General features: G+C 37.0%; 1 protein-coding gene across 2 annotated transcripts; it reads left to right on the top strand.

Moving 5' to 3' along the window:
• The first annotated feature begins 505 nt into the window (after window positions 1–505).
• LOC311277772 (dual specificity testis-specific protein kinase 2) lies at window positions 506–27,394 on the top strand. 2 transcript variants are annotated; one of them, XM_084388198.1, is made up of 10 exons: window positions 506–736; window positions 1,332–1,404; window positions 10,823–11,016; window positions 12,880–13,001; window positions 14,142–14,190; window positions 14,462–14,611; window positions 21,636–21,809; window positions 22,167–22,250; window positions 25,738–25,824; window positions 26,004–27,394. In XM_084388198.1, exons 1-10 carry the CDS (start codon window positions 596–598, stop codon window positions 26,103–26,105), a joined length of 1,176 nt encoding a protein of 391 aa, XP_084244324.1. In that variant the 5' UTR covers window positions 506–595; the 3' UTR covers window positions 26,106–27,394. The 2 variants fall into 2 exon arrangements, with proteins under 2 accessions (XP_084244324.1, XP_084244323.1); XM_084388197.1 differs by having other exon boundaries at window positions 1,329–1,404; window positions 26,004–27,393.
• The last annotated feature ends 428 nt before the right edge of the window (window positions 27,395–27,822 follow it).

Raw genomic sequence — 27,822 nt, 5'->3', positions numbered from 1 at the left:
TTTGGGACAGCATGAGGGTGAGGAAATTACGACAGAATTTTGATCTCTCTCAAATTCAAATTCAAAATTGCTTTATTGGCATGACTGTAAATAATACAATATTGCCAAAGCTTGGAATACTTAGAATAACATATTTACATGCCTAAGACTTTTGCACAGTAGGCTACTGTATGTATATATATATATATATATAATCTCTCTCTCTCTCTCTCTCTCTTTAGTTAGCTGTTCCTTAGGGAAAGAAGTATTCCTTAAAATTCCATTTATACATCACTAGAGGGCGTCAGTGGTCTCGTGAAAGATTGTTCATTCTGCAAACAAAAAAATATCAGTAGCCTACTCAGTAGAATAGAAACAAGTAAAAGTAAACTCAGTAGAAAGTAATAAATAAATAAAAATTCTTTAAAAAATATATTGCGTGTTGAAAGCGCCACATATTTGCAGTCTGAGAACTGTATGCGCAGATTATTGGAGCCTCCGATCAGCATGAAGGCTTCATCTCGCAGGTTCCTATAGCAACTGATCAAACGTTTATTAACTTGAGCCGTGCGCGCGTTCTGTGCTTGTGAACAGCAAAGCGCGCGGATCAGCGTGAATGCGCACTGAGCTGCGCGCCTGGTCTGGAGGAGGAAGTCTTCATAACACTGTGGATTCACGCTTTGATGGACCATCAACATCAAACGAACGTTTTCGCTGGAAGGTGCCAGAAAGATTTTTGAGAGCGGCAGGTGTTTTTGTAAGTGGGTATTTTCCTTTCTTGTAATTCAATTAGAAATTATATTGCAGGATACCGTTTTAGTTCATATTTAGATAACTATGTGTTCGTTTTGTTTGTTTGTTTACTAAATATTTGTAACTATCTCATGCACAGTGTATTTTTTTTAATACAAGATTGCACTGTTATTCCATTTAGTTATGAGAAGCATAATAAAATATATTATATAATTAAAATATAGCCTATTAAGTAATAATATAACATAAAATATAGTAAAATTGAAAAAAATATATCATTTTTATTTTAGGGTTTCTGTTTCAATTTAAAACTTTTTGTTCGAAAGATGGTCTGGAACAAATCAGTGTCCAAATGTACAATCAAATGATCTTTTATCTAGCAGGTTTATTTAAGGACAGTTATCTAACACTTTATCTTTTACAAGCGTAGACAAGATCTAGCTTTGCAAAAAAAAAAAAAACCTGTGGAGAGAAGAAATAAACACTGCCTAGTCAATCAACACTTCATCTTACATAGAATGTGTTGTATTCTATGATACTGTAATGCATGTTAAGGCATCATTTGCTCTTGCTCATACTTGTGTGGTCTCTCCTAGAAGCAGTCACAGGAAGAAGAAAATCTCCATCACCATCTCCTCGTGATGCATATGAACAGCTTATTGAACCGATGGAGTAAGTATTAATAGTTTTACGTGTTCTTTTTTTGTAAGAAAGGACCATGCAGATTGCAGAACATATTGTGGCTAACTTTTTGTGCAGGCTATATGTCGATATCTCCGATATTTTGTTTGGACTGAGATGCATATGAACCTTCTAATAGCCTGGGTTAAAATTAGTTGCAAGTTAGGTCAGAAGATTGGATTGTGGTGTATTGCAGCGGAAAATGACGGGTTGGTCTACCCGTCTGCCCAGCTGTTACCAAATGACATCTGAAATTTACTGCAGTTGGCAAATATTGAATTATAAATGCTGATGAATACGAATATACTGTCACATGCTGATAGAGGATGTGTTTTATGTCTGTTCAAATCATGTGCGTGTGACTTTAAAAATGATTGACTAAAAATATTCTTTCTCTCTAATGTATTGTCTCTTATATATCTATCAAGAGGATTTATATTATATTGTGTGACATCTGACACATTGTGTAGGTGTGAAGGTTTGTTGAGAGGTTAGAGAGTACGAATGGAAATGTACTGCAGGTGATAAATCAGATATTTATATCTACCGAGAGACACAGAGACCGCAGGGTGTCTACCAGCACTGTCAGTTTAGCACAAACTGAAGCATTGCATGATTTTACACTTAAATCAGTTGAAAAAATGACTGGTTTTGATTTTCTCTGCTATCAGTTGCTTTACAGGAAGCAAAACAATAAATGATTTCCCCATAGATTCTGTTGTAAGGGCATTTCTGTCCGTGCATTTTTTGTTTGTTTCAAATCGAAATTAGTTTCTGTGCGGTCATGAAGCTGTCGAACAAGCACTGAATGTCTCTATACTTTTAAACAAAATTCAAGTCAAGATGTCTATTTGTACTCTGGGTCGAGCTACCAAACATTCCCCTGATATTACATTTTTTATGGTTTTTGTAAGAAGTCTCTTATGCTCACTAAGTAGCCTATGCATTTATTTAAACAAAAACTGTGACATTGTGAATATTGTTACATTTTAAAAGAACTGTTTAATGTCCAGTCTTCAGGGTCACAAGATGTCTATTTATTTATTTATTTATACAGGCAGTCAGTTTGTTTAAATGTCCTATTGTTGCCTATGGGTTTTGCCAAACTATAGATACATCTCATACCTGAGGTCAGTTACCTTTTTGACAGTTCTGTTATGTCACCCAAGAGGGGAATATAGCCAGTCATGAATGATTTGCACAGCATGTCCATCAGTTAGTTCAACATGAAAGTTGTTGGAATCACTGTTGACTTTCGCATTTGTAGTGGAAGGTCTCACTAGAAGGTTAAAGGTCATCTATGCAGTGCAGGCTAAACAAAGAGAACAAGGGCTTTGATTCATTATGACTGAGTGAGCCTGCTAATGATCTCAAGCTGCAGCTATAATCTCTTAGCCTGGTAATACCAGACTCTGCTACTTCACTTTGCTTCGTAGAAAGAGCATAATTGAAAAGTGTTTTCTTTCTCGCGGGGGGGGGCGCTTGTCTGAAGTTTAAAATCATTGGTTACCCGTAAGCCAATCACATAACGTTTGGTTATGGCGTGTGTTATGCATCAGCCACATCTAACTTCCACTGTAAACGCATGTATGATGCAAAAACTAAACCATCGAGCGAAATACCGGAGTGAACATGGCTGTGAACGACTTTTGCAGATTATGTGAAGTAAATCTACGCATCCACCACGGTACAATCAGCGTCTACGTCACGGCTCTCAGCCCGCCCTCTGTTCGTTGATTGGCCGGCCGTCTGAAGGCCGGTGGAAAACTGAAAGATAGGCTGCTATCTCAGACTGACTACAGGAGCGAAATGAAATTAGCGGAAGTAGGAAGTCTGACGTAGTCAGGCTAATAATCTCTCTCTTTTTGATGTAATTAGAATAAATATCCTTTGTGGAAAATCAGATGACCTTTTCCCTCACGTTTTGTATATTACCGGTTGGAGCCGGCAAGTGATTGGAGCTGGTAGATCCATCCGTACACGTGCAAATGGAGATCAAGTGTCTTTAAACCCTTGTACATCGGAAGTCTCGTTTTCATGTGTGTGGGTGACTTTGCTGGACAGCCTAAGATTTTCTAGTCGTATCAGTTATTTAGGCCACACTGTGATTGGGCCTTTCTGAATTTGGTTTATGTAATGCTCTACGGTCTTTCTTCAAGGCTTTATTTGATGTGTCTGTCCTCTTGATAGTCTGGTAAGACCAGCAGATATGTGCTTTTTTTTTTTTTCTCATGTCAGGTGCTTCAGAATCTTCACAAAGTGTGAAATTTCACAGAATGGTGTCTTGGTATGAACCGCACCCTCTGTGTGTGTGTGTGTGTGTGTGTGGTTTAGGTAAACCCTAAGTTATGGGGATGAAATGTCCCCACAAAGATCGCAATATCCAAAATCCTTGTCCTAGTAGGAACATTTTTTGGTCCCCAACAGGAAAACAGCTTATTTAAGAGAGTAAAATGTTCAACCCGAAGGTCTTCCTCAGGCAAACAACACAGCAACTTACATACAATTTACATAAACGTGATCCGTCACAACTGATCTAATTATCCGACTCATTAACCCAATCATCTAATAAAAAAAATTATTAAAAAAACACAAATACCAGAAAAATCTAAAATAGTCACCAATACATAAAAATAAGTTAAACAGAAAAAAGAAAAAAAAACAATTTAAAATGACTCTTTTCTATTTTAAGATATTTTAAAATGTAATTTCTTCCATGGATGGTAAAGCTGCCGTTACTCCAGTCTTCAGTGCCACATGATCCAATGTTTTTTCTGGATTCTTTGATGATTATTTCAAATATATCTATATTTTTTGTACAAATGTAAAAGTTTTTACTGAATCAATTGAGTGCATCCTGAAGTATTTTTACATTTCTTTAAAACAAATCTTACTGACCCCAAAGGTCATAGTGTACATGGCCTTATATCACTGTGAGTACATGAGTCAGTAGTGCCTGACCTCTCTGACTTCACCGCACCAGTTTTTTCCAGTGTTTGCCTGAGCTCAGCTATCCATGTCCGGCATGGTGACTCCTTTACTCTGTTTATTTTGAATGAAACCGATAACCTGTCATTACACCCTGAAGACATCTGTTTGTTCTTGAACCCCATGTAGTTTTGACATTAATTGATACTTACACTTGGCAACATTCGAGTTTTTTACTATCCTTTCACTCTGGTTGTGCTGTTTTCTAACATTTCCACACCACTCCAACAAGACCTTTTCGGTATTCAGTTAGGCTCGGGCCAGTCATGGTAAAGTAATAAGTGAATAGTGGGATTGAAACAATTAATCCTAAATTCCAAAAGAAGAAGTAACTATAACTACTGTTTGTATATAACTAACATGAACTAAGATACTCTGCCAAGTCTTTCGCTACTCCTCGCTGCTAGACTGCACAGCAGCTCTGCATAATGTTAGGAAAGAAAATGTATTTTCAACAATGTTCCTGATCACATCCAAGTCCAACTTTAACAGCTGCGTCACATTTCAGTGTGGATTGTTGTGTGAACCTGTCAGAATGTAATGCAGGCCTTGCAAGGGAGTTTGTTATGGAAATGCTTGAATTAGTGGCAACTAAATAATTCATTTGAATAATCATTTCACATGCAAAGCCCTAATTTACATATAGACGTCCATAAAGACACAGCAGCAGAAAAGAAAGCATTTAATTCTAATAATCAGAGAGGCTAGAAAATGGTCATGGAAAACTAAATTACCACTGTTTTTAGTGCAATAAACTTTATTAGCATGCAAATGTATGACTGGACTCCTTTAAACAGTCTAGAAAAATAAAAAAGCATGTCATTTTTGTTTTGGAACAAACTGAATCAAACCGGATTATTACTACTTTGCAGTTTGGTTAGATGTCCATTAGCTGTACTGATATTTGACCTGCATTTATAAGAGTGTCTCTGTCCAGAATGCATTACTCATCACACCCGTCCTGTATGTGTAAATTATGCATATGTCGTCTGCATTACCTATGATGACTGAGACCTGCTTAACCCACGCGTGACTTCAGGGTTATTATCGGCCAAATGAAAGCACTTAGAGTTGAGATGGTTACCGATCTGAAATGACAGATTTTCACAGCTTGTGTTTTCAGTAACCAGCTGTGAGACGACATTGCAATGAATATTCTAACATAATATGAAGCTTTGGGATGAATCTAGCCAAACTGTAATCTTCATCGCCTCTTTCGTTTATTTATTTTTTCTCACTCTTTCTGTCTCATTCACACACTCTCGAGCTCACGTCATTGAAAGCAGAGGGGATCTGACCCAGATAGCTTCAGTTGCCACACAGACATAAGGAAACTTAATAGATCTCTAAAGGAGAGCGTCCAAAGAGACACACACGAGAGTTCTCGCCTTACACTGAATTATTTATTATGTAAATGACCTGTTTCAACCCTTCAGTTGGTTTAAATGCAAAAGCCCATGTTTTTTAGTTGTTGTTGTTTTTTTCATCTGTGGACTTTGAAGAGTTTTGATAATCACAGTAAAAACTACCTGAATGCCTTATAGGTTGTGTGCCCACCAAAGTGTTTCCATATGGTAGTATATTTTTTCAATTGTTTTCAAAGGGAGCGACGTATATTTAAAACGCCAGCAGCATGATGAGGCACCGAGCATCTATTTCATGCTGTGCTGTGCTTTTGTTGTTGTGTGTTGCCGAGAGTAAAAAGTTGAAAATGTTTTGGTGGACACCAAATGCTAAAGACTATCTGATTTTGCAGATAGTTTGTTTCTGAATATAAGACCTTGTTTCACAGACAGGGCTTAGATTAAGCCAGGATTAGGCCTTAGTTCAAATAGGACATTTAAGTAGCTTTTATAAACATTACTGGTGTGCATTTTGAGACAAAACAGTGGCACTGACATATTTTAAGATATATCAGTGCAAGTTGCTTTCAGGTAAAACAGCTCAAACATGCATTTTAGTCTGTGAAACTGTGGGTCAACACAATGTAAAGTACTTGCTCTGGCCCTTGTTTCGGATGAGGAGATGGCTGAACCACGTAGAAAGTTGTCGTTGTACACACGGGATGTGATGGTTGGTCGATGTGGTATTAGTCCCGCCTCTCCTCCACTGTGATTGGGCGGTTGAGTAAAAATTGACAGTGATGAGCAATGAGCATTGTGTTTCACTCAAAGTTGAAAGTTTTTCAACTTTCTGCAACAAGAAAAAAACGCCAATGTTGCTGGCATTTTGAATACGCAGCGCTCCCATTGGAAACGGTTTTTAAAAGTATCCTGGCCTCAGGTAAAAACACTTTGTTGAATAGACACACTGTAAACCACTTTTTTTTTTCAATCCCCCCAAAAATGGCTTTGCTTTGCTTTGCCTCAGAATTGGACCCTTTTTCTTTCTTTCTGTTTTTTTTATTTTTTATTTTTTAAGTGGATAAAGAGGTGTTGTTCACCATTCCAGCAGGAGCCCTGTTTCTCATTTCTTCCTCTCTTTCCAAGGTATAGATCAGGGCAAGAGCTTTGCGTCACACCACATCTGAATCCATTCTACACTTGGTTTTGTTCTTTCCATGTCGTGTCCATGTCACACTTGTTCGTTCGACTCCCTGGGTTGCTAAACCCCCTCAAAGACCACGTCACTCGATCCTACGTTCACCATTGTCATGTGCATGTGAGAGAGTGCAAGGTACGTCTGGTGAAGCAGGTTTCAAGTATCACGCATAACGACAATGACATTCGAGGATGGCGTTAAGAGTCAGTGCATCCATGTGCGTGCATGTGCATGGGTTTGTGCGTGATTGTACAAGATATCAAATATCAGCCAGTTATGTATTGGCAGCAATCTCTCTCTCTCTCTTTCTCTCTCTCTTTCTTATCATACAGGATTTGTGAGTTTCTTATCTTATCTCTTGTTATGTCAGCTTTGATGGTTAGGTGACCTGTCTATCTTTGAGGGCTGTTTACTTTATATAATTCTGGTAATGATCCCTTTAGATGAAAACAGAAATAACAAGATTTAGACCCCGATGGATCTTATTACTTCTTACGTACATATGCCATCATAAAGTATTCAGGGAATTTTTGGGAAAAATGCTTTTGTTTGTTCACACATGAAACCACACACAAGCGCAATGCAGAAGCATTTAATATCAACCAAACATGAAAAAGAAACGTTTCAATCAACACCTTTTGTTAGCAAATGTGCACTCAACACACACCATGTTTTTTCCACAAATCATCCTTACATACAGTATTGTGCTGGTACTGTAATACAGGTGTATCAGATGGAAATACCATGGTATTTTGTTTAACAAAAAAGCTATGAAATAACATTAATGTAATTATGGGAAATATATAGTGACCAAGTATTTCTGGAAAGTATATATATTTATTAGCCTAAAATTCACAGTCGCCAAGCGCCAAATACAAGTAAAAATTGGCATGGCGAGAATATGAAACATGAATTTTTTATTAATTCTAACAAGGCCACGTCAAAATCACAGACAAATTCAAACAAAATTATATAAAAAAATAGCGAGTTTTTTTAGTAAACATTGTCGGTTATGTCTTAAGTATCGTAAACAGTTGAGAAAGTAAACGCATGTGTACAAGAGCATTCTCTCTTAAAGTCACATTAATAGATTTTTGTAAATACATACATATATTGCACTAGTATTGAATGATTACCATATTTATATACCATGGTATTTCCATGTTACTCAAAAAGAACTTTTCTTTTTTCACTGTGCATGTCCAAAATAAACAATGACAAGGTAATTCTGATGCTTTGTGGGTAGTACATTGTAATTTGTAAAACTCAAACAACGACAAGCACAAAAACAAGGCCAAAACAATTTTAATAGGCAGCTTTGACCAAAAACTTGACCAAAACATGTTGATGGACTAAATTATGTATTTTGTAGACAAACTTCAGAGCAACACTGCAAATCCCTTAGACTCTCTAATGACTAGCCTTTTCTCCATATGTGTGGCCAGCTAGTTATCTAATCGCTGTTTATGCTGAGCTAACACTGATATTATATGAACTCTACTTTACAGATCTTTCCAGTGCAGCAGCAATGCCTCATTGCCTTTGGGATTATTGCAACCGATACAGAGCTTTGAATATCTAAGCCAACACATATGTAATACAGTGCGAAGGAGTGTGTTGGTGTCAGTAGCCTGGGGTCATTGGTTGGTGTGTCGGTGGCAGCTGATGGATGGAGGTTGTGGCAGGATCATCACTGAGAAACCCTGTAAGGATGTTATGTGTGGAAGCCAGTAAACATGTTATTGGGCAGTTAGGACACCCGGTGCTCTGGGCACCAAAAATGACGCGTTTTCAGTCGAGCAATGATGTAATCTCCAGCTGACACACTAATACGCAATTCAATAAAATGTCTAGATTATCCGCACTATACACACATGTACACATAGACTTTTTATTTGCAAGCCGTGGTCTTTATAGATCTCATGGTCAGCCACACGTTTGTGCTACTGTAGCACATAAAGGCTTGCACAGTGTATGGCATCATCTACACCAAGCATCAGGAGAGACATAAATAAATATCAACTTTGGCTGGCCCCTTTTTATTTAAGACCAGAGTCTACATTTTGACATCATGTTCATCCAGTGAGGTCATTAAGAATCGACGAAACTGACACTGATAGGTCACATGATACTGTATGTAGTTTGTCCGGATTCCATTCATACTACACACATTTATACTATAGAACACCAAAAACTGCCAACTGAAATAAAGACGTCTGGCCAACATCCAGAGTGACCAACCAGAGGTTCTTTTCGAGTTGGGTAAATTTGAAATTGGATATAACTCTGGCAACAAAGTAAATTCTGCAGGTGTGCTCAAGGGTATCTCCTTTACTGGTTTCTCAAACAAAACTCTTTCTTGAGTATGTTTCAGAGATTTGATGTCATCGCAAACTCATTGAAGTGTATCATCTTGTTACCTTGTACAACTTATAGTACGACTATAGTAGTAACAAAACTTTATATTATGAGATTCTTACAATTTTGGTTGATATCAGTATACTGTATATTACGATATACGATATATGGAAATGTTTTTAAAAAGTACTGAGATTATTGAAATGAAAATCATTTGCAAAGTAATTGTAAACTGAACTGAGCTGGACAATGACATCACTGTTTTCTCCAGAGCGACTCATAAACTAAAGGTGACGTGACTTGACTTGACTTGATAGTTCACCCTCAAATGAAGAATGTCCGTAACCAAACAGTTGATAGTAACCATTGACTTCCATAGTTTTTTTTTTTATTATGGATGTCAGTGGTGCACATCAACTGTTTGCTTACTCATATTCTTCAAAATATCTTCTTTTGTGTTCAGAAGAAGTAAGGAATTCATACAGGTTTGGAACAACTTGAGGGTATAAATGATGACAAAATTTTCACTTTTGGCTGAACTTTCCCTTTAAGTGTGTTGTATGATTGAGATTTTTGTAAAGGCTTTGCAACTATAGCCTGACTACGTCAGACTTCCTACTTCCGCTAATTTCATTTCGCTCCTGTAGTCAGTCTGAGATAGCAGCCTATCTTTCAGTTCTCCACCGGCCTGAAAACAGCCGGGCCAATCAACGAACAGAGGGCGGGCTGAGAGCCATGACGTAGACGCTGATTGTACTGTGGATGCGTAGATTTACTTCACATAATCTGCAAAAGTCATTCACAGCCATGTTCACTCCGGTATTTCGCTCGATGGTTTAGTTTTTGCATCATACATGCGTTTACAGTGGAAGTTAGATGCGGCTGATGCATAACACACGCCATAACCAAACGTTATGTGATTGGCTTACGGGTAACCAATGATTTTAAACTTCAGACAAGCGCCCCCCCGCGAGAGAGAAAACACTTTTCTATTATGCTATTCCAGACTCTGTCTACGAAGCAAAGTGAAGTAGCAGAGTCTGGCATTACCAGGCTATTGCAACTACGCACATGTCTTGAAAGGATTTTATATAGAACAGAATTATTATTTGAGGTTACAGCTGGAGAAAAGAAATGTATCCTGAAATATAATTGAGTTGCGATTAAACGGGTACAAAAAAGTACCAAACCAAAGTACCAAAGGATAAAGTAATCTTTTTCATTGTCTGTTCTTGTCATTTTTCATCCCGGGTTTTTTATTTATTTTATTTTTATGTATCTGTGGATAATCCTCCACATAGATGCAGTGTTGGGCATTAGGATTGATCTCAAACAATGATGGCTTTACTACAAAACTGGTCTTACGTCATATGATTAAGGCGCTGTTTATGATGAACTGTTGGTGCATTACAAAAAAATCATCAGCTACAAATAAATCTTGGTTGCTTTGATTGCTCTACATCCACTTCTGCAGTTTAAAACTAAGCTTTATCTCTGTTGCTTCTGCTTTTTTTTGTTGCAGATGAGATCTCTAAGATGTGTGAGGTGGATGAGACTCCGGAACCGGTCAGTCCCACGCTGCTCAGCGAGTCCACAGACACCTACTGCCATACCGACTGCTGGCACCCACTCCGCACCACCGTCCGCAAACTGGAATTCTGGGAGGACTTCAGCGCAGAGCTTATCGGAACCGGCTTCTTCTCTAAGGTCTACAAGGTAAGGGTTTCCTGTCAATAATGGAGGAGCAAAAACAAATGACTGTTTGGAAATTAAAAGTTTGCAAAAAATTGCTAGAATGTCCTAAAGGCAGCATGTAAAAATGGACGCAGCTGCTGTGTCGCTGATATTGAACAGCACAGATTAAAGGGATAGTTCACTTTGAAATTAATTTTTGATATGTTTTAGCTTACCTCAAGGGCATCCAAGATGTAGGTGTCTTTGTTTCCGCAGTAGTTTCAATTTTGATATTTTTAGGTCAAACCGTTCTTGTCTGTCAGTCATATAATGCAGGTCTGAGGTCACTGTCTCAAAACACAAGCACAGAGTCCAAATTAAAACAATTCCCCATCGTCCAAATGAAACAATTCCCCATCATAAGTACACATTGATGGCCTAAGACACGAAACGAGCGGTTTGTGTGAGAAAACGAACAGTATTTATATAGTTTTTAGCTCTTGAAAACAGCACACGTCCAAATGGTCTGACGGCGCGGGCGAGTATAGATGTATACATAGATGTCGCTTTGCTACGGTTTCGTTCCAATGAACTGCAGTAGCCAAGGCGACATCTATGTATACATCTATACTCGCCCGCGCCGTCAGACCATTTGGACGTGTGCTGTTTTCAAGAGCTAAAAACTATATAAATACTGTTCGTTTTCTCACACAAACCGCTCGTTTCGTGTCTTAGGCCATCAATGTGTACTTATGATGGGGAATTGTTTGATTTGGACGATGGGGAATTGTTTTAATTTGGACTCTGTGCTTGTGTTTTGAGACAGTGACCACAGACCTGCATTATATGACTGACAGACAAGAACGGTTTGACCTAAAAATATCAAAATTGAAACTACTGCGGAAACAAAGACACCTACATCTTGGATGCCCTTGAGGTAAGCTAAAACATATCAAAAATTAATTTCAAAGTGAACTATCCCTTTAAATAATCTGCCCTTTAGCGAATGTGCACTGATTTAATCAAAGCTGTGAAAATGAGGCACAACGAGATCTCAGGCATTCAAGATAAATGTTTTTGTTCCTCCACTTGCTGCCTTTCAAGAGCAAAGGTTTTGTTCCATACCAAATTCTGCTGCCAAATAATCTACTATTCATTTTGTCTGTAAGTCACGGCCCTATTAGTCCTAACAACAGAACTGTACAGACATGACGTGTCTGTAGTCTCCCAAAAACAAGCTACATCCTGCAGACGGTTTTTAACCCAACAAAGAAATAGAGGTTAACGTCATGTACTGTCACCACCCAGTCAAGCTTAAATGCTCTTGAAAGCCTTCACAAACAAGAAAATAACTAGGTGGTTAAAAAAAAAAATAACTCAGGAGAACATTTTGTTAACCACTTTTTTTTATTTTTTTATAGTATATGCTTTTATTTTCTTGTTTTGCAAAATATTCTCACTCCTGCGTTACTTTTACCTTATGAAAGAAAATAAAGGGCATTTTGTTATCCAACAAAAATGCCATAAGGGGATTTCTAATGTGTGAAACCCTTTGTACTTGATATCTTGAGTGAAAGAAAGACTTTGGTGTGGACTAAGCTCACATCAGAGCACAGTGATAGAACGTAGAATGTGATAGATACCGTGTTTAATATCAGTGCACACAGAGCATGAAAAACTGTGGCACATGCCTCGACTGTGACCATTCTCAAACCACGGGCCAAGAAATCATGAATTTATATTCTATGTAAAGCACATTGTGTACTAAAGGAAACGAGCGCTGTAAAGGAAGAGGATTACCCCAGGGGAAAATAAGAGGGATGCTTCTTTTTGTTGTGAATGTGTTTACAGAATCTCAGTGAAAGAAACTCACAAGTGAATATGCTGTTGTTCTCTACCGCTCAGGTGATGCACAGCACTACAAAAAAAGTAATGGTGGTGAAGATCTATAAGAACGACGTGGATCAGAACAGCATTGTAAGGGAGATCAGTCTACTCCAGAAACTCTCCCACCCGAACATAGTGAGGTGAGCCGCCCCTGTGCACACGATTAATCACTTCCATCAATCCCACGCCGGCCTGATGCTCATAGCGCCCACTAAGAACATGGGAAGAAAACAACTCTGACTCTAAATAATAAAATCTGACTGGGTTCAAATTTCCTGACTTTTAACAAAAGTAACCAGTGATTGGCTACAATTTAGATGTTATTCATTGGTGTCAGGCATTATTGGATATTTAAAGAGATAGTTCATTCAAAAATTAAAATTCTGTCATCACTTACTCAACGTCAAGTTGTTCCAAACCTGTGTGAATTTTTTTCTTCTGCTGAACAATGAAGATGATATTTTGAAGAATAAGGGTAACCAAACAGTTGATGGACCCCACTGATTTCCATAGTATGAAGAAAAAAAAAATACTATGGAAGTCAATGGCATCAAGTGTTTGGTTACCGACATTCTTCAAAATATCTATTTATACATACATTTATACAGGCTTGGAACAACTAAATGATGACAGAATTTTCATTTTAGGGTGAACTATCCCCTTAAATGTGCATGTTAAATTCTAATATTTTAATTCAATATATTAACTTCAAATCTTAATAACACTGTTAAATATAATCTTTAGCAAGTTTCCATATTGAATATCAATTTTTCATACTGTACAATGCTGTGATGCATAAATTCTTTCGTAGAATGTGAAACGATTGACTTGCTATTTTTGTTTTATTTTTTATTTATTTCGGCAAAATAGTATTATCAGATATTTATTAGTTATCATTCATTACATGAAAATAATGACTGATTTTAATATTTCTATTTGCTCATACTTAGGGTAAGAGTAAACATTTAACCCTTTGTATTCAGGCCATAGTATTATAGAGGCTTGAGGTGGCCTCATGCACAACCTAGCAACCACCTAAAACACCCTAGCAACCCAATAGCAACTAAAAACTACTATAGTATCTGGTAAACACCCTAGCATTAAGGCAGCGAGCTTTCGATAGGCACTCACATTTGGTTGAAAATGTAAAAATCTATCTTAATTTGCACTTCTAAAATGCTCAATTTATGCTAATTTAAGTCAATTTAAAAGGGTTTACACAGATGTATAAAGATTTGTCATAGCTAATAAATGTTCTAAAACTAATTTTCTTGTTGTAGGTACCTGGGGATCTGTGTCAAGGAGAACAAGCTGTACCCAATTCTTGAGGTGGGTGGCAACTTTTAGGATTTAGTATACACAATTCAGTGTATCCAGTACACGCTTTCTCAATGGGCTGCCCGTCAAATCTTATGACACAACCAGGGACTCACCATCTTGTTCTACTAATGTGTCAAGAGTATATAATTTTCTACAAAGCGAAAGTTTTCCTGATTTAACATGCTGTAAAAGTGAGTTGCATTTTCACTGTATAAATCAGGTCAGGATTGGAAGCGTTTTATAATCTCATGTGCTTCCCTCCTCCTCCTCCTCCTCCTAGTATGTTAGCGGAGGCTGTCTGGAGGAGCTGCTGGCCAGAGATGATGTCAGCCTCTGCTGGAGGGAGAAGATCGAACTGGGCTGTGATATCAGTCGAGGAATGACTTATCTCCATTACAAGAACATCTACCACAGAGACCTCAACTCTAAGGTGTGTTGGCAGCCTTTAGGGATCAAAGTTTAGCAGTTTATGGCAAAGACATATTATGAAACATCACCTTGCAGCGTTCAACCTTGATTTGAAGGCATTTGAGGACAAGAACACGCCTTGCAATTATAGATAATGACAGACATTTCTAATGCCACTCCAATGAAATATGCGCTAATGTTTTTTCACTCTATTAACTTGCCTGACTTGACCTGAGTCATGTTTTGGACAAAATGATTCAGCAAGACCACATATTCCAGTGTTTAACTGGTAGTTTGTACACTTTTCCCATATAACATAGCTGGCTGTGGCAAATAGGGATGGGCATTCGATTAAATTTTCTTAGTCGATCGTCGGGAGAATTAACGATCGACTATCGATTAATCATTAATATTTTTATATTTAAATTCATTATTTCTTTAACTTTTTATAAATTAAAAATGCAATGAAAATACAAAAATACAGTTTGTTTGTCCTCGATGAGATCTTTATTAGGCTACAAGAAGATCAACTTGTGGCAGTGAAACTGGACGTTCGGTACCGGTAGACTTGAAGATATGCCCTGCGGTGCTCTAAAACAGCGGAACCTGCAGCTGCGAGCCCGCGTTCTTAAACAGAGACCCATGGCCACTTCATCCGTTTTCTGTGATCGGATAGCTATCCGATCGTGAAAAGACCAAATGTAAATGCCCTCCGAAACGCATTCGAGACGGATTTAAACCCGATCGCTCAAACCACTTCAGGAGGAGATCTGAGACGCATTCCAGACGAAACTGGACAAGTGTAAATGCATCTGGTTGTTGAAACCACATGTAAATTTGACTTATCCCAAAAATGCTAAGAAATAAACGTGTGAGAGCGTGTTATAGGCTATATGTCATGTTATAGCCAGATATGACGACGCTACTTCAACACGCATCACCACAGATGAGCATCTATTCATCAAGCCAACGTGCAAACTATCGCAAATCAAAGTGAAAGTCATTCATCAACACACAATCATCTTCATTAAAAGTAAAGAACCGAAATGATCTTACCAGGGCTGTTGCCGCAATATCTTGTTGCGGTCTTTGATTTAGACATTTTCGCTGATGATCAATAAAATGCAGCTCATATCAGTTGCTTTCGGTGACGTGCAACAATTTAAATGCATATAGCGCGGGAATTCAAGATCGGATTTATATCCGTTTTGCAAAAACACATTGGTGACACCTGGTGACAGCCAGTCCAGCCGCCGAAAACACCCGCTCTGAGGGGACTGACGTTGCCGGGATGCACAGGTACCTCCGCGCTAAAATGAATTCCATTGCTTCAAGACTCACACTACGCAACGCAACCTGCATTAGATTAATCGATAACAAATAAACATGATCGACGAAATTCTTAACGATCAATTATCGATCGTCGATTAATCATGCCCATCCCTAGTGGCAAATACTTTTTTTATTGCTTTGGTACTTTTGGTACTTTTTTATTGCTTTCATTTCTGATATTAGATATGAGATAACCATAATATTATCTCACTCAAAGTCAAAGTGAAGATTGGCATACTTACACAGTGACCCAAAAGTTGTCTGGATGTTTTAGTAACACTTAACATCTTTTAAAATAAAATGATTGTAAATAAAAATGAATTGCACTGCATTAAAAGTGAACTCACTCTTTTTTGTTATTTTTACAATTACCTTTTAACCAACTAAAGTGAAGTTAGTTCTAGGAAAAAGGTCTAGCATTATTTGCTTGCTGGTGTTGCTTGTTGATATTATGTTATCTACATTTTGAATGAATTTCAATGCATAAATGATGCATTTTAAGTGTGGTATATTTGCAAAAATATCTTTTTGACTCCCATTCACTTTTGGATACTTTAAATTCACATTTGAAACTATAAAAATATTGAATGGCATTTTGTAACAAATAGTTTTTCAATGTGTGAAACTCATGAGATTGATAACATCTTGAGTGAAAGGCTTTGGTTAGGTGTAAAGTCATTTACTACGGTTATGGTTTTCATTTGTCCATTATGAACACAGAAGCAGAGTGATGGAACGTAGATAGCAAAACACATGTGACCATTCTCACACCATGGGCCAAGGTATTTCAACATTTTTTTGTAAAGAACATTGTGTAAGACATGTGCTGTAAAGGAACAGGATTAGCCCAGGGCTTCTTTCTGTTTTTCTTCTGAATATTTTTACAGAATGGTACAGGTGCTGTGAAGGAAACAAACATCAGGAAACCCTGAAACTCTACTGTAAATACACTGCCATTCAAAAAAATATATATATATTTTTAAGTTTCTTATAATCACCAAAGCTGCAATTATTTGATTAAAATATTAAAAACAGTAACAAACAAATATTGTGAAATATTATTATAATTTCAAATAACAGATCTCTTTTTAATATATTTTAAAATGTTATTTATTCCTGTGATGACAGCTGAATTTTCAGCATCATTACTCCAGTCTTCATTGTCACATGATCCTTCAGAACATTATATATTACCCAGCACATAACATAACATTGAAAAAGAACATAAATAACTTAAAGAGCACTGACCTGTACCACCTTACTGCTGCAGTTCATTTCGGCGTTGATAGTGTTGGCATTGAAATACATAAATTCGAGTCGCGAATCACTCCAAGTATAACGTCACGGGTTTCCATCTCTTCCAAATTACAGTAGTTATGGCATGAACGCAGCAAAAGCTTGTTGTTTTGGTTCAGGATGAACTGTAAAAGCTGCTGTTTCGGTTGCGGTGCTCTGTGACTGACGTCTGTCTAACTCTGCATAGCATGAAACGCGCTGATGAAGTGTGATTGTCTGCGCGAAGGTATGGAAATACATATGTTGACTGGCAGGTAGGACATCGTAGGAAATCGGACCGAATGCAATGATTGGACGAAAATGTTATGGTCCTACACCTTCCACGGATGATATATATACATATAAATACATTTAAGCCACTTACCTTAGGCTATGTTCACACTGTCAGTCCAAATCCGATTATTTGTGAATGCTATTGGAATCTGATCTAAAATGATTGATGTCCACACTGTGTATTGCAACTGTTCAGATCCGATTTGTGTGTCCATGCTGGTCTTTCTTTTTCTGGAATATCTGCATTGGTTTCTATGGCAATGGTCTTGTGTTAACAACCGCAACATGGAGGGGTTTGCAATACAGATGTTGTCTTATTTTTTTACCGCATGACAACGTGTATCCGCCACGCTGGTCTACTGCGTCTTCTGAGGCAGCGGCAGAACCGTAGGAGGCTGGTATGAGTGGCTTTATTCTGTGTTGTCGTCTCCACCGGTTTCAAAACATGTCTCCATTACATTGTCTTCTGCTCGTTCGGCACTTTGCAACAACACAACCTTGTTTCTGCAGCAACTTTTTCAGCATGTTTCCAATAACAACGTCTGACGTTTACGTTTTATGTGATGTGGGATAAACCACGCGAAATCCGATCAGAGCGGTCAGACTGAAACGGATTTCCAGAAATGCGATTTGAATAGGATTTCAAACCACATATGAATGTATGTTTTTTCCAGTTCACACTTGCTAATTCTGATCTGATTTCAATCTATATGCACAAAAATCGGATTTGGACTGACAGTCTGAACGTAGCCATAGTGATTGCTATCAGGATGTGAAGAAACTTTCATCCAGCATAACAAAAAAAAAAAATCTGGAAAAAATCGCCAACCCTGCCTTTAATGCATTCTTGCCAAATAAAGTATTAATTTCTTAGACCCCATACATTTAAATTGTAGTGTATATGACGGGTCACTAATATTGTTAGTGAAGTAGACAAACATACAAAAGTGTTACTTTTTGGGAAGGGATCCTATAAAGTTCTGAGCTGTGAAAAGCAGGCATGGTCTTGACAGATTTAACTGTGTCTGTTGCCAGGCTGCAGTGAGCGCAGGACTGTGTGTTTGAACAGAGATGAGGAGGTCAGACCTTTATTATGCTAATGCTGTACCCAACATTCACCATTTCATAAACACCAGACCTGCGACTGCTTTTCACCTCTTTATTCTTTTCCTTTCTTCTCGCTCTCTCTATATAAAATGACATGCTGACTACCGTCCACTTTCAAGCTTTTATCCTCTCACCCTGCTCACACGCACACAATTTTACTAAAAACAGACATAGCTTTAGCCATGCATGTTATTTTTAAACAGTTTAATATTGGATTTGAAAAAAATTGATTTCACATACTAGAATGTGAGTGGTGCTTGCAATGCGTTGGGTTGCTATGGTGTTGCTATGTGCGTAATAAAGGGTTTTGAATGGTTAATCACATTGCTTCTGTATGTGGTTGCTAAGGTATTCGGAATGGTAGCTTGGGTCCCAGCCAACAAAAATGTTCTACGTACTTTTTGTTAACATTACCATTAAGTTATGAAAACGCTATTTCTGGATGTTCTCTGAATGTTTAAAACATCCTATTTTTTTTAAAGGTGGGGTAAGCGATATTTGAAAAACGCTGTTTGAAAGTTGGTCGAACCAACGCAACCAGACACAACAACAAACGTGTAGCAAATCGGCATTAGGGGGCGTATGACGGTGAAGGAGAGAAAACGAGGGAGATTTGAAGAAAGACTGTAGAAAGAGAGATGGCTGAGAGACATTACAAAAGTGAAAAGCTCATAAGAATATCAGTGAAAAAAAATATAAGAACATTTTAGAAAAGATTCCAGCGCTGGCCAGAGCTAAGCGGGAAGGCCTGAAAACACACACGGGGGTTGCGTTGATTACGCTCCATACGTAAATATCACTGGCTTTGAGTGTCATTGTTTGTCTAGAGCTGCTGTCCTGTCGGCAACTAACAACGAAGTCTCGCATTGCATATGTAACAGAGGCCAGCTAGTGAGAGTTGTGCAAGCTGATGACTGCTAGAGAACGTGTTTACTGTTTAGCGTCCTTGTTAGTGCACCCGCCAGCTATCGCGGTTCGAGACCGACTCGGAGCAGGGCGGTTAGGATTGGAGGGTGAGCTTTGGAGGCGGAGCAATGAAGAGAGGGGTGTGTTTGTTTAGGTTGATTTCAGATATCAGCAATGTTCAGCAACGACTTTTAGAAATAACATACTGCACCTTTAAATGTTTTAAAGACGTTTTTCTTAAGTAAACGTTAGCGAAAACATTAAGTGAATGTTAAATTTGATAATTTTGTAAACAATATGAGAACATTGTTTGAATGTTCTCAAACCATCTGAGACAAAAAACATTAGACTGACATCCAACTATAAAGTTTCAGAAAAAAATTGCATGAAGGATGTATAAATAACATTTTTGTGCTAACATTTTGATAATGTTATTGAAGACTTTAAACGAACATTCTATTAACGTTACTAAAGGAATGTTTGTTCATAACTTTGAGAGAACCTTGCTAGAATGTTAGCCAAGTTTTTGAGAATCTTCCCTGTTAGATGGGGCGTAGCTAGGGGGTTGTTTACTGGCCCGAGGGATTTTTCTTTTTCTTTTTCTCATCTGCCATGCAGAAAACATAAATCTGATTAGTTAGAGAAGTAATAGCACACCTGAACAAGCCACATGATTTGTGATATTTAAATCCATAGCACAAAAATCACTACTATACTTTACTACAGATTCAGAGTGTAACCCTATCCATAATTTTTAATATATTTAAAAAAAAATCAATACACAACATCATTTATGTGTATGCTTTTATCATGATGTTTCTATTGACCATTATTATACATCATTTTATTATTATTATTACTAATTATAATCATATTTTCTATCCCCTAACCCTTTGCCTAAACCTATTCCTAACCATGAACACACTCAGACACACACAACCTCTCCATACCACGCAATCACCCACCACAGTGTTGTTTTCTTTCACTTTTCTGTCATCTAAGTGCATTAATTGAAGCAAAGATGCCATTAGCAGAGTGGGGTTGAAGCATTACTGGCTTGCTTACATAACACGACAAGTTCTGGTTCAAGTGTGGTTGTATATGTGCTTTTTGTCAGTGGGTGTATTTAAAATACAGGGGTACTGTTACTGCCACACATTAAACCTCAGAGCCTGATACCACACTCACAACTGCATTGCACATTCTCATTGATGTCTTATTGATGTAAAGCTCTACCTGATGCTCTACTGTGTGAAGTCAGAGAGAGTTTGGTCTCTTGTGTGTGTAGATGATGCTTGTGTAATGCCTCTCTCATGTGTGCTTTCTCTCACTATTCAGCATCATATTATTTATCAATTTGTGCATTTCACTCACTAATGTTACTGGCTCATTGACTAGAAAAATTAAATCTGACTAGACATTTTGTTTCATGGAAAGAACTGTGAAGAATGAAATTCACTTGGTTACACACATTCGCTGAATAACATGGAGAGTTAACTTTGACGACCAGGTCAGATTTGAATAGATCAGGCAGGTAATGACTGGATCTTTCTTCAGGCTCTAGCTGGATTTTGTGAAAGAGAAGCAGAGTGAAAGACAACATTTCTTAGTGCTCATCATAATCCTTTTATAGAGCAATGCTGCCATCCTGTGGTGTAATTCTGTAACTGTGCTTGGTAGTTCTGTTTTGAAAAAATAACAACAGATCTCTCTCATCTCATCAGCCAACTCTGCAGAGCTGCTTTATAGATGAATTGAACTAATTTAATAATTGATGATCTTTTCAATGGAACTGACTTTAGCTGAACAATGACACTATTTTCTTTTAGAGCTGCTGTACAGCTGAAATGAACACTGTGTGCATCGTTGAATCATTTTCCTGTTATCACTGTAAAGCTGCTTTAACACAATCTGTTGTATAAAGCACTATATAAATAAAGGTGACCTGATTTGACTTCTGCATATCGTTTTGGTAATCTGAGATGGAGAGAAATCTTCCTTATTGTTTTGTGCTTTACCAATTTCCTACTGCTTTCTTTCCTCATGCTGTAGTGATAGCCGTGAGATAAAGATCTCAAACTGTGATTCATGCAACAAACTTCATGTGTAATCTGTTGTTTTTGTTGATGCAGAACTGTCTGATCCGCGTGACCTCGCGTGGCAGGGAGGCCTTGGTCACTGACTTCGGGCTGGCCAGAGAGGTGGGGGAACTGCCCGCAAATGAACCAGACAGGAAGCTGTCTCTGGTGGGCTCGGCCTTCTGGATGGCCCCTGAAATGCTTAGAGGAGAGCCGTACGATCGCAAGGTACTGAGAACCAAATACAAATGACGACTTTGAAAATGAAAGTGTATGATATTAGGACATTCATGGTTGGATTGTCTTTTCCCTGAAAACTAAATTAGTATTGATTTACTGACAGATTTCACATTAATCCATATAACCTTTTGCAGTTGCATCTTAATTAATGAACCTTCTGATTTGATGCCAGACTTAATCAGGTCAGGGCTGAGGAAAAGATTTGGAAAGTCATTTATAATGCAGTAAACTGTAAACTGTTTCTTCCTCACTGTGAGGGGTAAAGAGAGAGGCATTGCTGGTGCTGATGTGATTAAAGACTGCTCAACCTCTGCTGACTAGCCGTTTTTCCCTGTTTAATCATAGGTTGATGTTTTTTCTTTCGGGATCATGTTGTGTGAGATCTTAGCAAGAATCCCTGCTGACCCAGAAGTGCTTCCCAGGACACAGGTAAACACTCAAAGCCATCAACCTTCTATCGCATACATTAGGAAAGCAATGCTTAAAAAATGTGTTCACTTTTCTTGTATAAAATGGCCATCAATGATAAAAATCCACTTTTTTTTTTTGGGAAAGTCGTGTTTTGCTGGCAAAATTGTAATACAATGGGAAGAAATAAAGAAATTTTTACAAATGTATTTAAAGCAGTATGAGTTAAAAAAATGTTTTATATATATATAAACATATAAATGATAATAAAAAAATAAATTAAAAAAATGGTTGGTTTTTTAGTATACTGACATCAATAATAATACTATATATATATATATATATATAGTATTTTTTATTGATGTCAGAATAGTAATAAATAAAATAAAAACAGCGAAGAACAATACTATTAAACCCTTTTTATTAAATTAAACATTAGTGGAACAAACTTTCACTGCTCTTAGCATAATGTTTTCATTTTTTTTAAATATAAAATCTTAAGTAAATACTTTAATAATAAATAATGCAAAAATGATTAATAAATATCTGATGTAGTAGATATGCTGCATCCATATCCACTGCATTCATATCCATCCCACTGTCGTACAGTGTTGCTTCTGGGCAACAAAAAAACCCCAATTCAAGCAGTTCCTCATAACATACAAATAATTTATGACTATAAATATTTTAAAATGAAGTTTATTCTCTCATGGATTCTATTTTTGATGCATGAAATCAAAATTCTCCAGATCACAAATATATGTCTTTTTAAATGGATTTATTTCAAAAGATTTGTCCATAAATGTAGGCAAATGTGTTTTTTCATTTACACTAAATCGTTACACAGAATGCATAATTTAGTACTTGCATGAGCTCTGGGATGGTTACAAATAACACTTAAGAGAGGCTTGTTATGTCGCATGAATTAGTATGGTTCTCTTTCCCGCACTGGCGATAAAAGTAAGCTCAGACAGAGCATTTGCCCTCTGGTGTACAGCAGTGTGGTCATTTACGCTTCATTAATGCTGATGGACAACCGATTTTGTCTGGAGGGGAGAGAACAGATAGATCTGATCTTGGTCAAGGGAACCATCGCACGGACATTTAGATTCTTTAGTATGGATTTATTCATTGTGTTCTTCTACCACATCAAGGATAATGATTTTCTGGTCAATCTACTTTTTCACTGTAGTTAGTTGTTAATTTATGTATGAGGCTAAAGACACATGGTTATGTGGAATATATATACACTACTGGAATTTGGAATAATTAAGATTTTTATGTTTTTGTATTTTTCATCAAGTAAATGCAGCCTTGGTAAGAGACTTCTTTCAAAAACATTGAAAAATCAAAATTATTTCAAACTTTGACCGGTAGCATTATATTATGTCCCAGAATTGCACTGACACTAACTATAAACATTGCGTAATGTTCATAGAGACCAGTTTATAATTAGAGTTCTCTGGTGAAATAAAGGTTGTTAATAAAGTTTGCCTTGACCTTCATTTATGACTGAGATACAGAAGTTAGATTTTGTAAGGTTTGTCTTGTATGTTTGTTTAAAGTTTGTCTTACAATTTTCTTGTGAATTATACTTTGTGTGTCTAACAATTTTCTGGTGCAATATAGTTTATTTGTAAAGTGTTAAAATTTTATGGTGAAATATAGTGTTTGTAAAGTTTGTCCTGCAATCGTCTGGTAAAATATAGTTTGTTTGTAAAGTTTGTCTTGCAATCGTCTGGTAAAATATAGTTTGTTTGTAAGTTTGTCTTACAATCGTCTGGTAAAATATAGTTTGTTTGTAAAGTTTGTCTTACAATCATCTGGTAAAATATAGTTTGTTTGTAAAGTTTGTCTTGCAATCATCTGGTAAAATATAGTTTGTTTTTGTTTGTAAGTTTGTCTTACAATCGTCTGGTAAAATATAGTTTGTAAAGTTTGTCTTACAATCATCTGGTAAAATATAGTTTGTTTGTAAAGTTTGTCTTGCAATCGTCTGGTGAAATATAGTTTGTTTGTAAAGTTTGTCTTGCAATCTTATGGTGAAATATAGTTTGTTTGTAAAGTTTGTCTTGCAGTCGTCTGGTAAAATATAGTTTGTTTGTAAAGTTTGTCTTACAATCGTCTGGTAAAATATAGTTTGTTTGTAAAGTTTGTCTTGCAATCTTATGGTGAAATATAGTTTGTTTGTAAAGTTTGTCTTGCAATCGTCTGGTAAATATAGTTTGTTTGTAAAGTTTGTCTTACAATCGTCTGGTGAAATATAGTTTGTTTGTAAAGTTTGTCTTACAATCGTCTGGTGAAATATAGTTTGTTTGTAAAGTTTGTCTTACAATCGTCTGGTGAAATATAGTTTGTTTGTAAAGTTTGTCTTGCAATCATCTGGTGAAATATAGTTTGTTTGTAAAGTTTGTCTTGCAATCATCTGGTAAAATTTTGTTTGTTTGTAAAGTTTGTCTTGCAATCGTCTGGTAAAATATAGTTTGTTTGTAAAGTTTGTCTTGCAATCGTCTGGTAAAATATAGTTTGTTTGTAAAGTTTGTCTTGCAATCGTCTGGTAAAATTTAGTTTGTTTGTAAAGTTTGTCTTGCAATCGTCTGGTAAAATATAGATTGTTTGTAAAGTTTGTCTTGCAATCTTCTGGTAAAATATAGTTTGTTTGTGAAGTTTGTCTTGCAATCGTCTGGTAAAATATAGTTTGTAAATCGTTTCTTACAATCTCCTGGTGAAATATATAGTTTATTTGTAAAGCTTGTTTTGCAGTCTTCTAGTAAAATATAGTTTGTTTGTAAAGCTTGTTTTGCAGTCTTCTAGTAAAATATAGTTTGTTTGTAAAGTTTGTCTTGCAATCGTCTGGTAAAATATAGTTTGTTTGTAAAGTTTGTCTTGCAATCGTCTGGTAAAATATAGTTTGTTTGTAAAGTTTGTCTTGCAATCGTCTGGTAAAATTTAGTTTGTTTGTAAAGTTTGTCTTGCAATCGTCTGGTAAAATATAGATTGTTTGTAAAGTTTGTCTTGCAATCTTCTGGTAAAATATAGTTTGTTTGTGAAGTTTGTCTTGCAATCGTCTGGTAAAATATAGTTTGTAAAGCGTTTCTTACAATCTCCTGGTGAAATATATAGTTTATTTGTAAAGCTTGTTTTGCAGTCTTCTAGTAAAATATAGTTTGTTTGTAAAGCTTGTTTTGCAGTCTTCTAGTAAAATGTAGTTTGTTTGTAAAGTTTGTTTTGCAATCTTCTGTTGAAATAGTTTTCATAGTTTGTATGAACAATAGTTTGTAAAGTTTGTCTTGCAGTCTTCTGGTGAAATAGTTTGTTGGTACAACAAACCTAAAATTGTCCTACGATTTTCTGATAAGATAGAGTTTGTCTAGACTCACCTGACAACACCACATCTTTTGGTATGGAGCATTTCCATGTTCTTTCAAAGGAACGAGTGAAAAGAAAATTTACATTGGTTGTTTGTTTGTTTGTTTTTACATCAAAATGTACATCATTGTGTTCACAGGACTATGGGCTGGATGTGGAATCGTTCAGAGAGCTGGTGCACGGTTGCCCAGAGCGGGTTCTGCAGCTGTCGGCCAGCTGTTGCCAGGTATGAAGTGGTGTGTTTAACATGGCGTGAATAGGAAACACCTGCCAAGTGAGAGATTTCACCTTCAGCATTCACAATGTGGCAGCCTAAATCACCTGGTTAACTGTTTTGAAGATGTGTGTATATATAACAGATTCAGTGAAACACCAAAGCTTAACCAGTTTCTTTCTTTCTCTCAGATGGATGCATTCCGAAGACCTTCCTTCTCTGAGCTTCTGGATGAGCTGGAGGACATCGCCGAGACCCTAGAGCCACCAGGCCACAACCTAACCACAGGGTGATCTTCACAAATCCCTCCTAACAAACCCCTGGACTGAAGGATTTAAGGCACTGTACTGCATAAAAGTCTGCAGCAGTGGTCCGTGACTGGCACTCTGTTCTCCCAAGAGTAGAACATACAGGGGAATGTCTGGTAATTGAGGACAAAACCACTCAACTGAATGTTCACTCAATAACCAGTTCTGGACGCCCTGCCTGCAGCCGTGACACTGAACGATTGCAAGAGTCCAATTTAGAGGCTGAAATGTACCTTTTCTGTTTTTGTTGTTGTTTTTTTCCCAGATAGATAAAAGTAGTATGATTCATTAGGGACCAACTTGTCAATTTCTTTTTTGAAAAGACCAAATTCAACATGGACCAACCCGTTGATTCCTTGATTGAAGGTTTCAGGAAAATACAATATGAGCTTACTTTTTTGATAGCTGCAAAAGCAGGAAATTAGTTTAAAATAAGTATATAGCAAAGGTTGAACAAACCAAACTAGAGAAATGAAAGTGTGCTAGATTTAATTTCACCTCTTGCCTTTAATGTTTAAAAAAAGCATATTCCATCAGTACATTTACTGTACCAAGTAATTGCACAGTTGCTCATTTGACATGCACTGTTGATGTCACCCATTTTTGCCTTGTTGTGCTTTCCATGTCACTCATTTTCCCAGTGTAAACATCTTTAAGATTAATGGAGCTCTAAAATATCCAAATAAATTTCTCAAAAATGTGCTCGTAGAACATGCATATAGAGACACTGTTTACACATAAATACATAGTGTATTTCTGAATAAAAATTCAGTTCATTTCGGTGTAACTGCTGAATGATCATACTAAAAATAACAGTACAAAGCTGTTTGGTAATGTACTTTAGTAAAGGCTGTGGATCACTATTTTCTCAGGTCACACAGGGGCTTTAAATATGTGAATATTCTCGTATTCGTCTTGTACTTTTTCCTTGTAGATATGTTTGTATAGCCCTTTAACTAGTGTTTCTAAACGGGAATCTATTTTGTTTACTGAATCTAATTGAGCAGTTTGTATTATTCCTGACTATATTTGTGTACATGGTGTTTGGTTACATTCAAATATGGGTTCAGTTATATTTCTAGTTTATTAGTTACACCAATAAAAGCATATTGATTCGTTAGCATATTATAGCATATTGAAGTCTTTTGACATTTATGAAAACAAGATCCATCAAAAATCAATATGTCCTTTTTAAACTCCTTTAGAGCACATAAAAAGATCTGCTTAAAACAAATCACAACAATAAATCAATATGCAAAGTACTTAAACGTGATAAAAACAAGTCTGATTTGTGTGATGCTATGTTAATGGAGCATTGCTTATTTTTGTCATTAGTATTCAGGTACAGTTCAGGGGTCCGGCTCGGTTTCTCAGATACAGGCGTCTGCATTACTGCCCTGTACTCTCCTCTGTAATTGAGGTGACTAGGAGGCCATGGATTTACCGTTCTGACAATGGTGTGTGCTCGAAAGTTCGATCCTCGCTGGGCTTCTCCTGTAAGAGACATGGCCTGGGTGATGGTAATTTATGATCAGGGAAAATCCATTTGGAGGCCACCAGCGGTGTGAAACGAGAGCACTTGGTGGTAAACAGTAGGCCTACATATGATTTGTGACGGAATCGTTTACGGCCAGAGGAATACGTGACAGAGCTTCCTGCGAGGAAATGTACGTTGGTGACGGTAAGTGGGTGTCATTTCTGC

Source organism: Rutilus rutilus, assembly GCF_951802725.1.
Source record: "Rutilus rutilus genome assembly, chromosome: 18".
Classification (NCBI taxonomy): Eukaryota; Metazoa; Chordata; class Actinopteri; order Cypriniformes; family Leuciscidae; genus Rutilus; species Rutilus rutilus.
This window is presented reverse-complemented; position numbering and strand designations above follow the sequence as displayed.

Excerpts from the sequence above, each read along its gene's own strand:
- LOC311277772 (XM_084388197.1), top strand. The coding sequence starts at position 596 with ATGCGCACTGAGCTGCGCGCCTGGTCTGGAGGAGGAAGTCTTCATAAC. Across the intron at positions 13,002-14,141 it reads TCCCACCCGAACATAGTGAG|GTACCTGGGGATCTGTGTCA; the intron begins GTGAGCCGCCCC and ends TTCTTGTTGTAG. Across the intron at positions 22,251-25,737 it reads AAGTGCTTCCCAGGACACAG|GACTATGGGCTGGATGTGGA; the intron begins GTAAACACTCAA and ends TTGTGTTCACAG.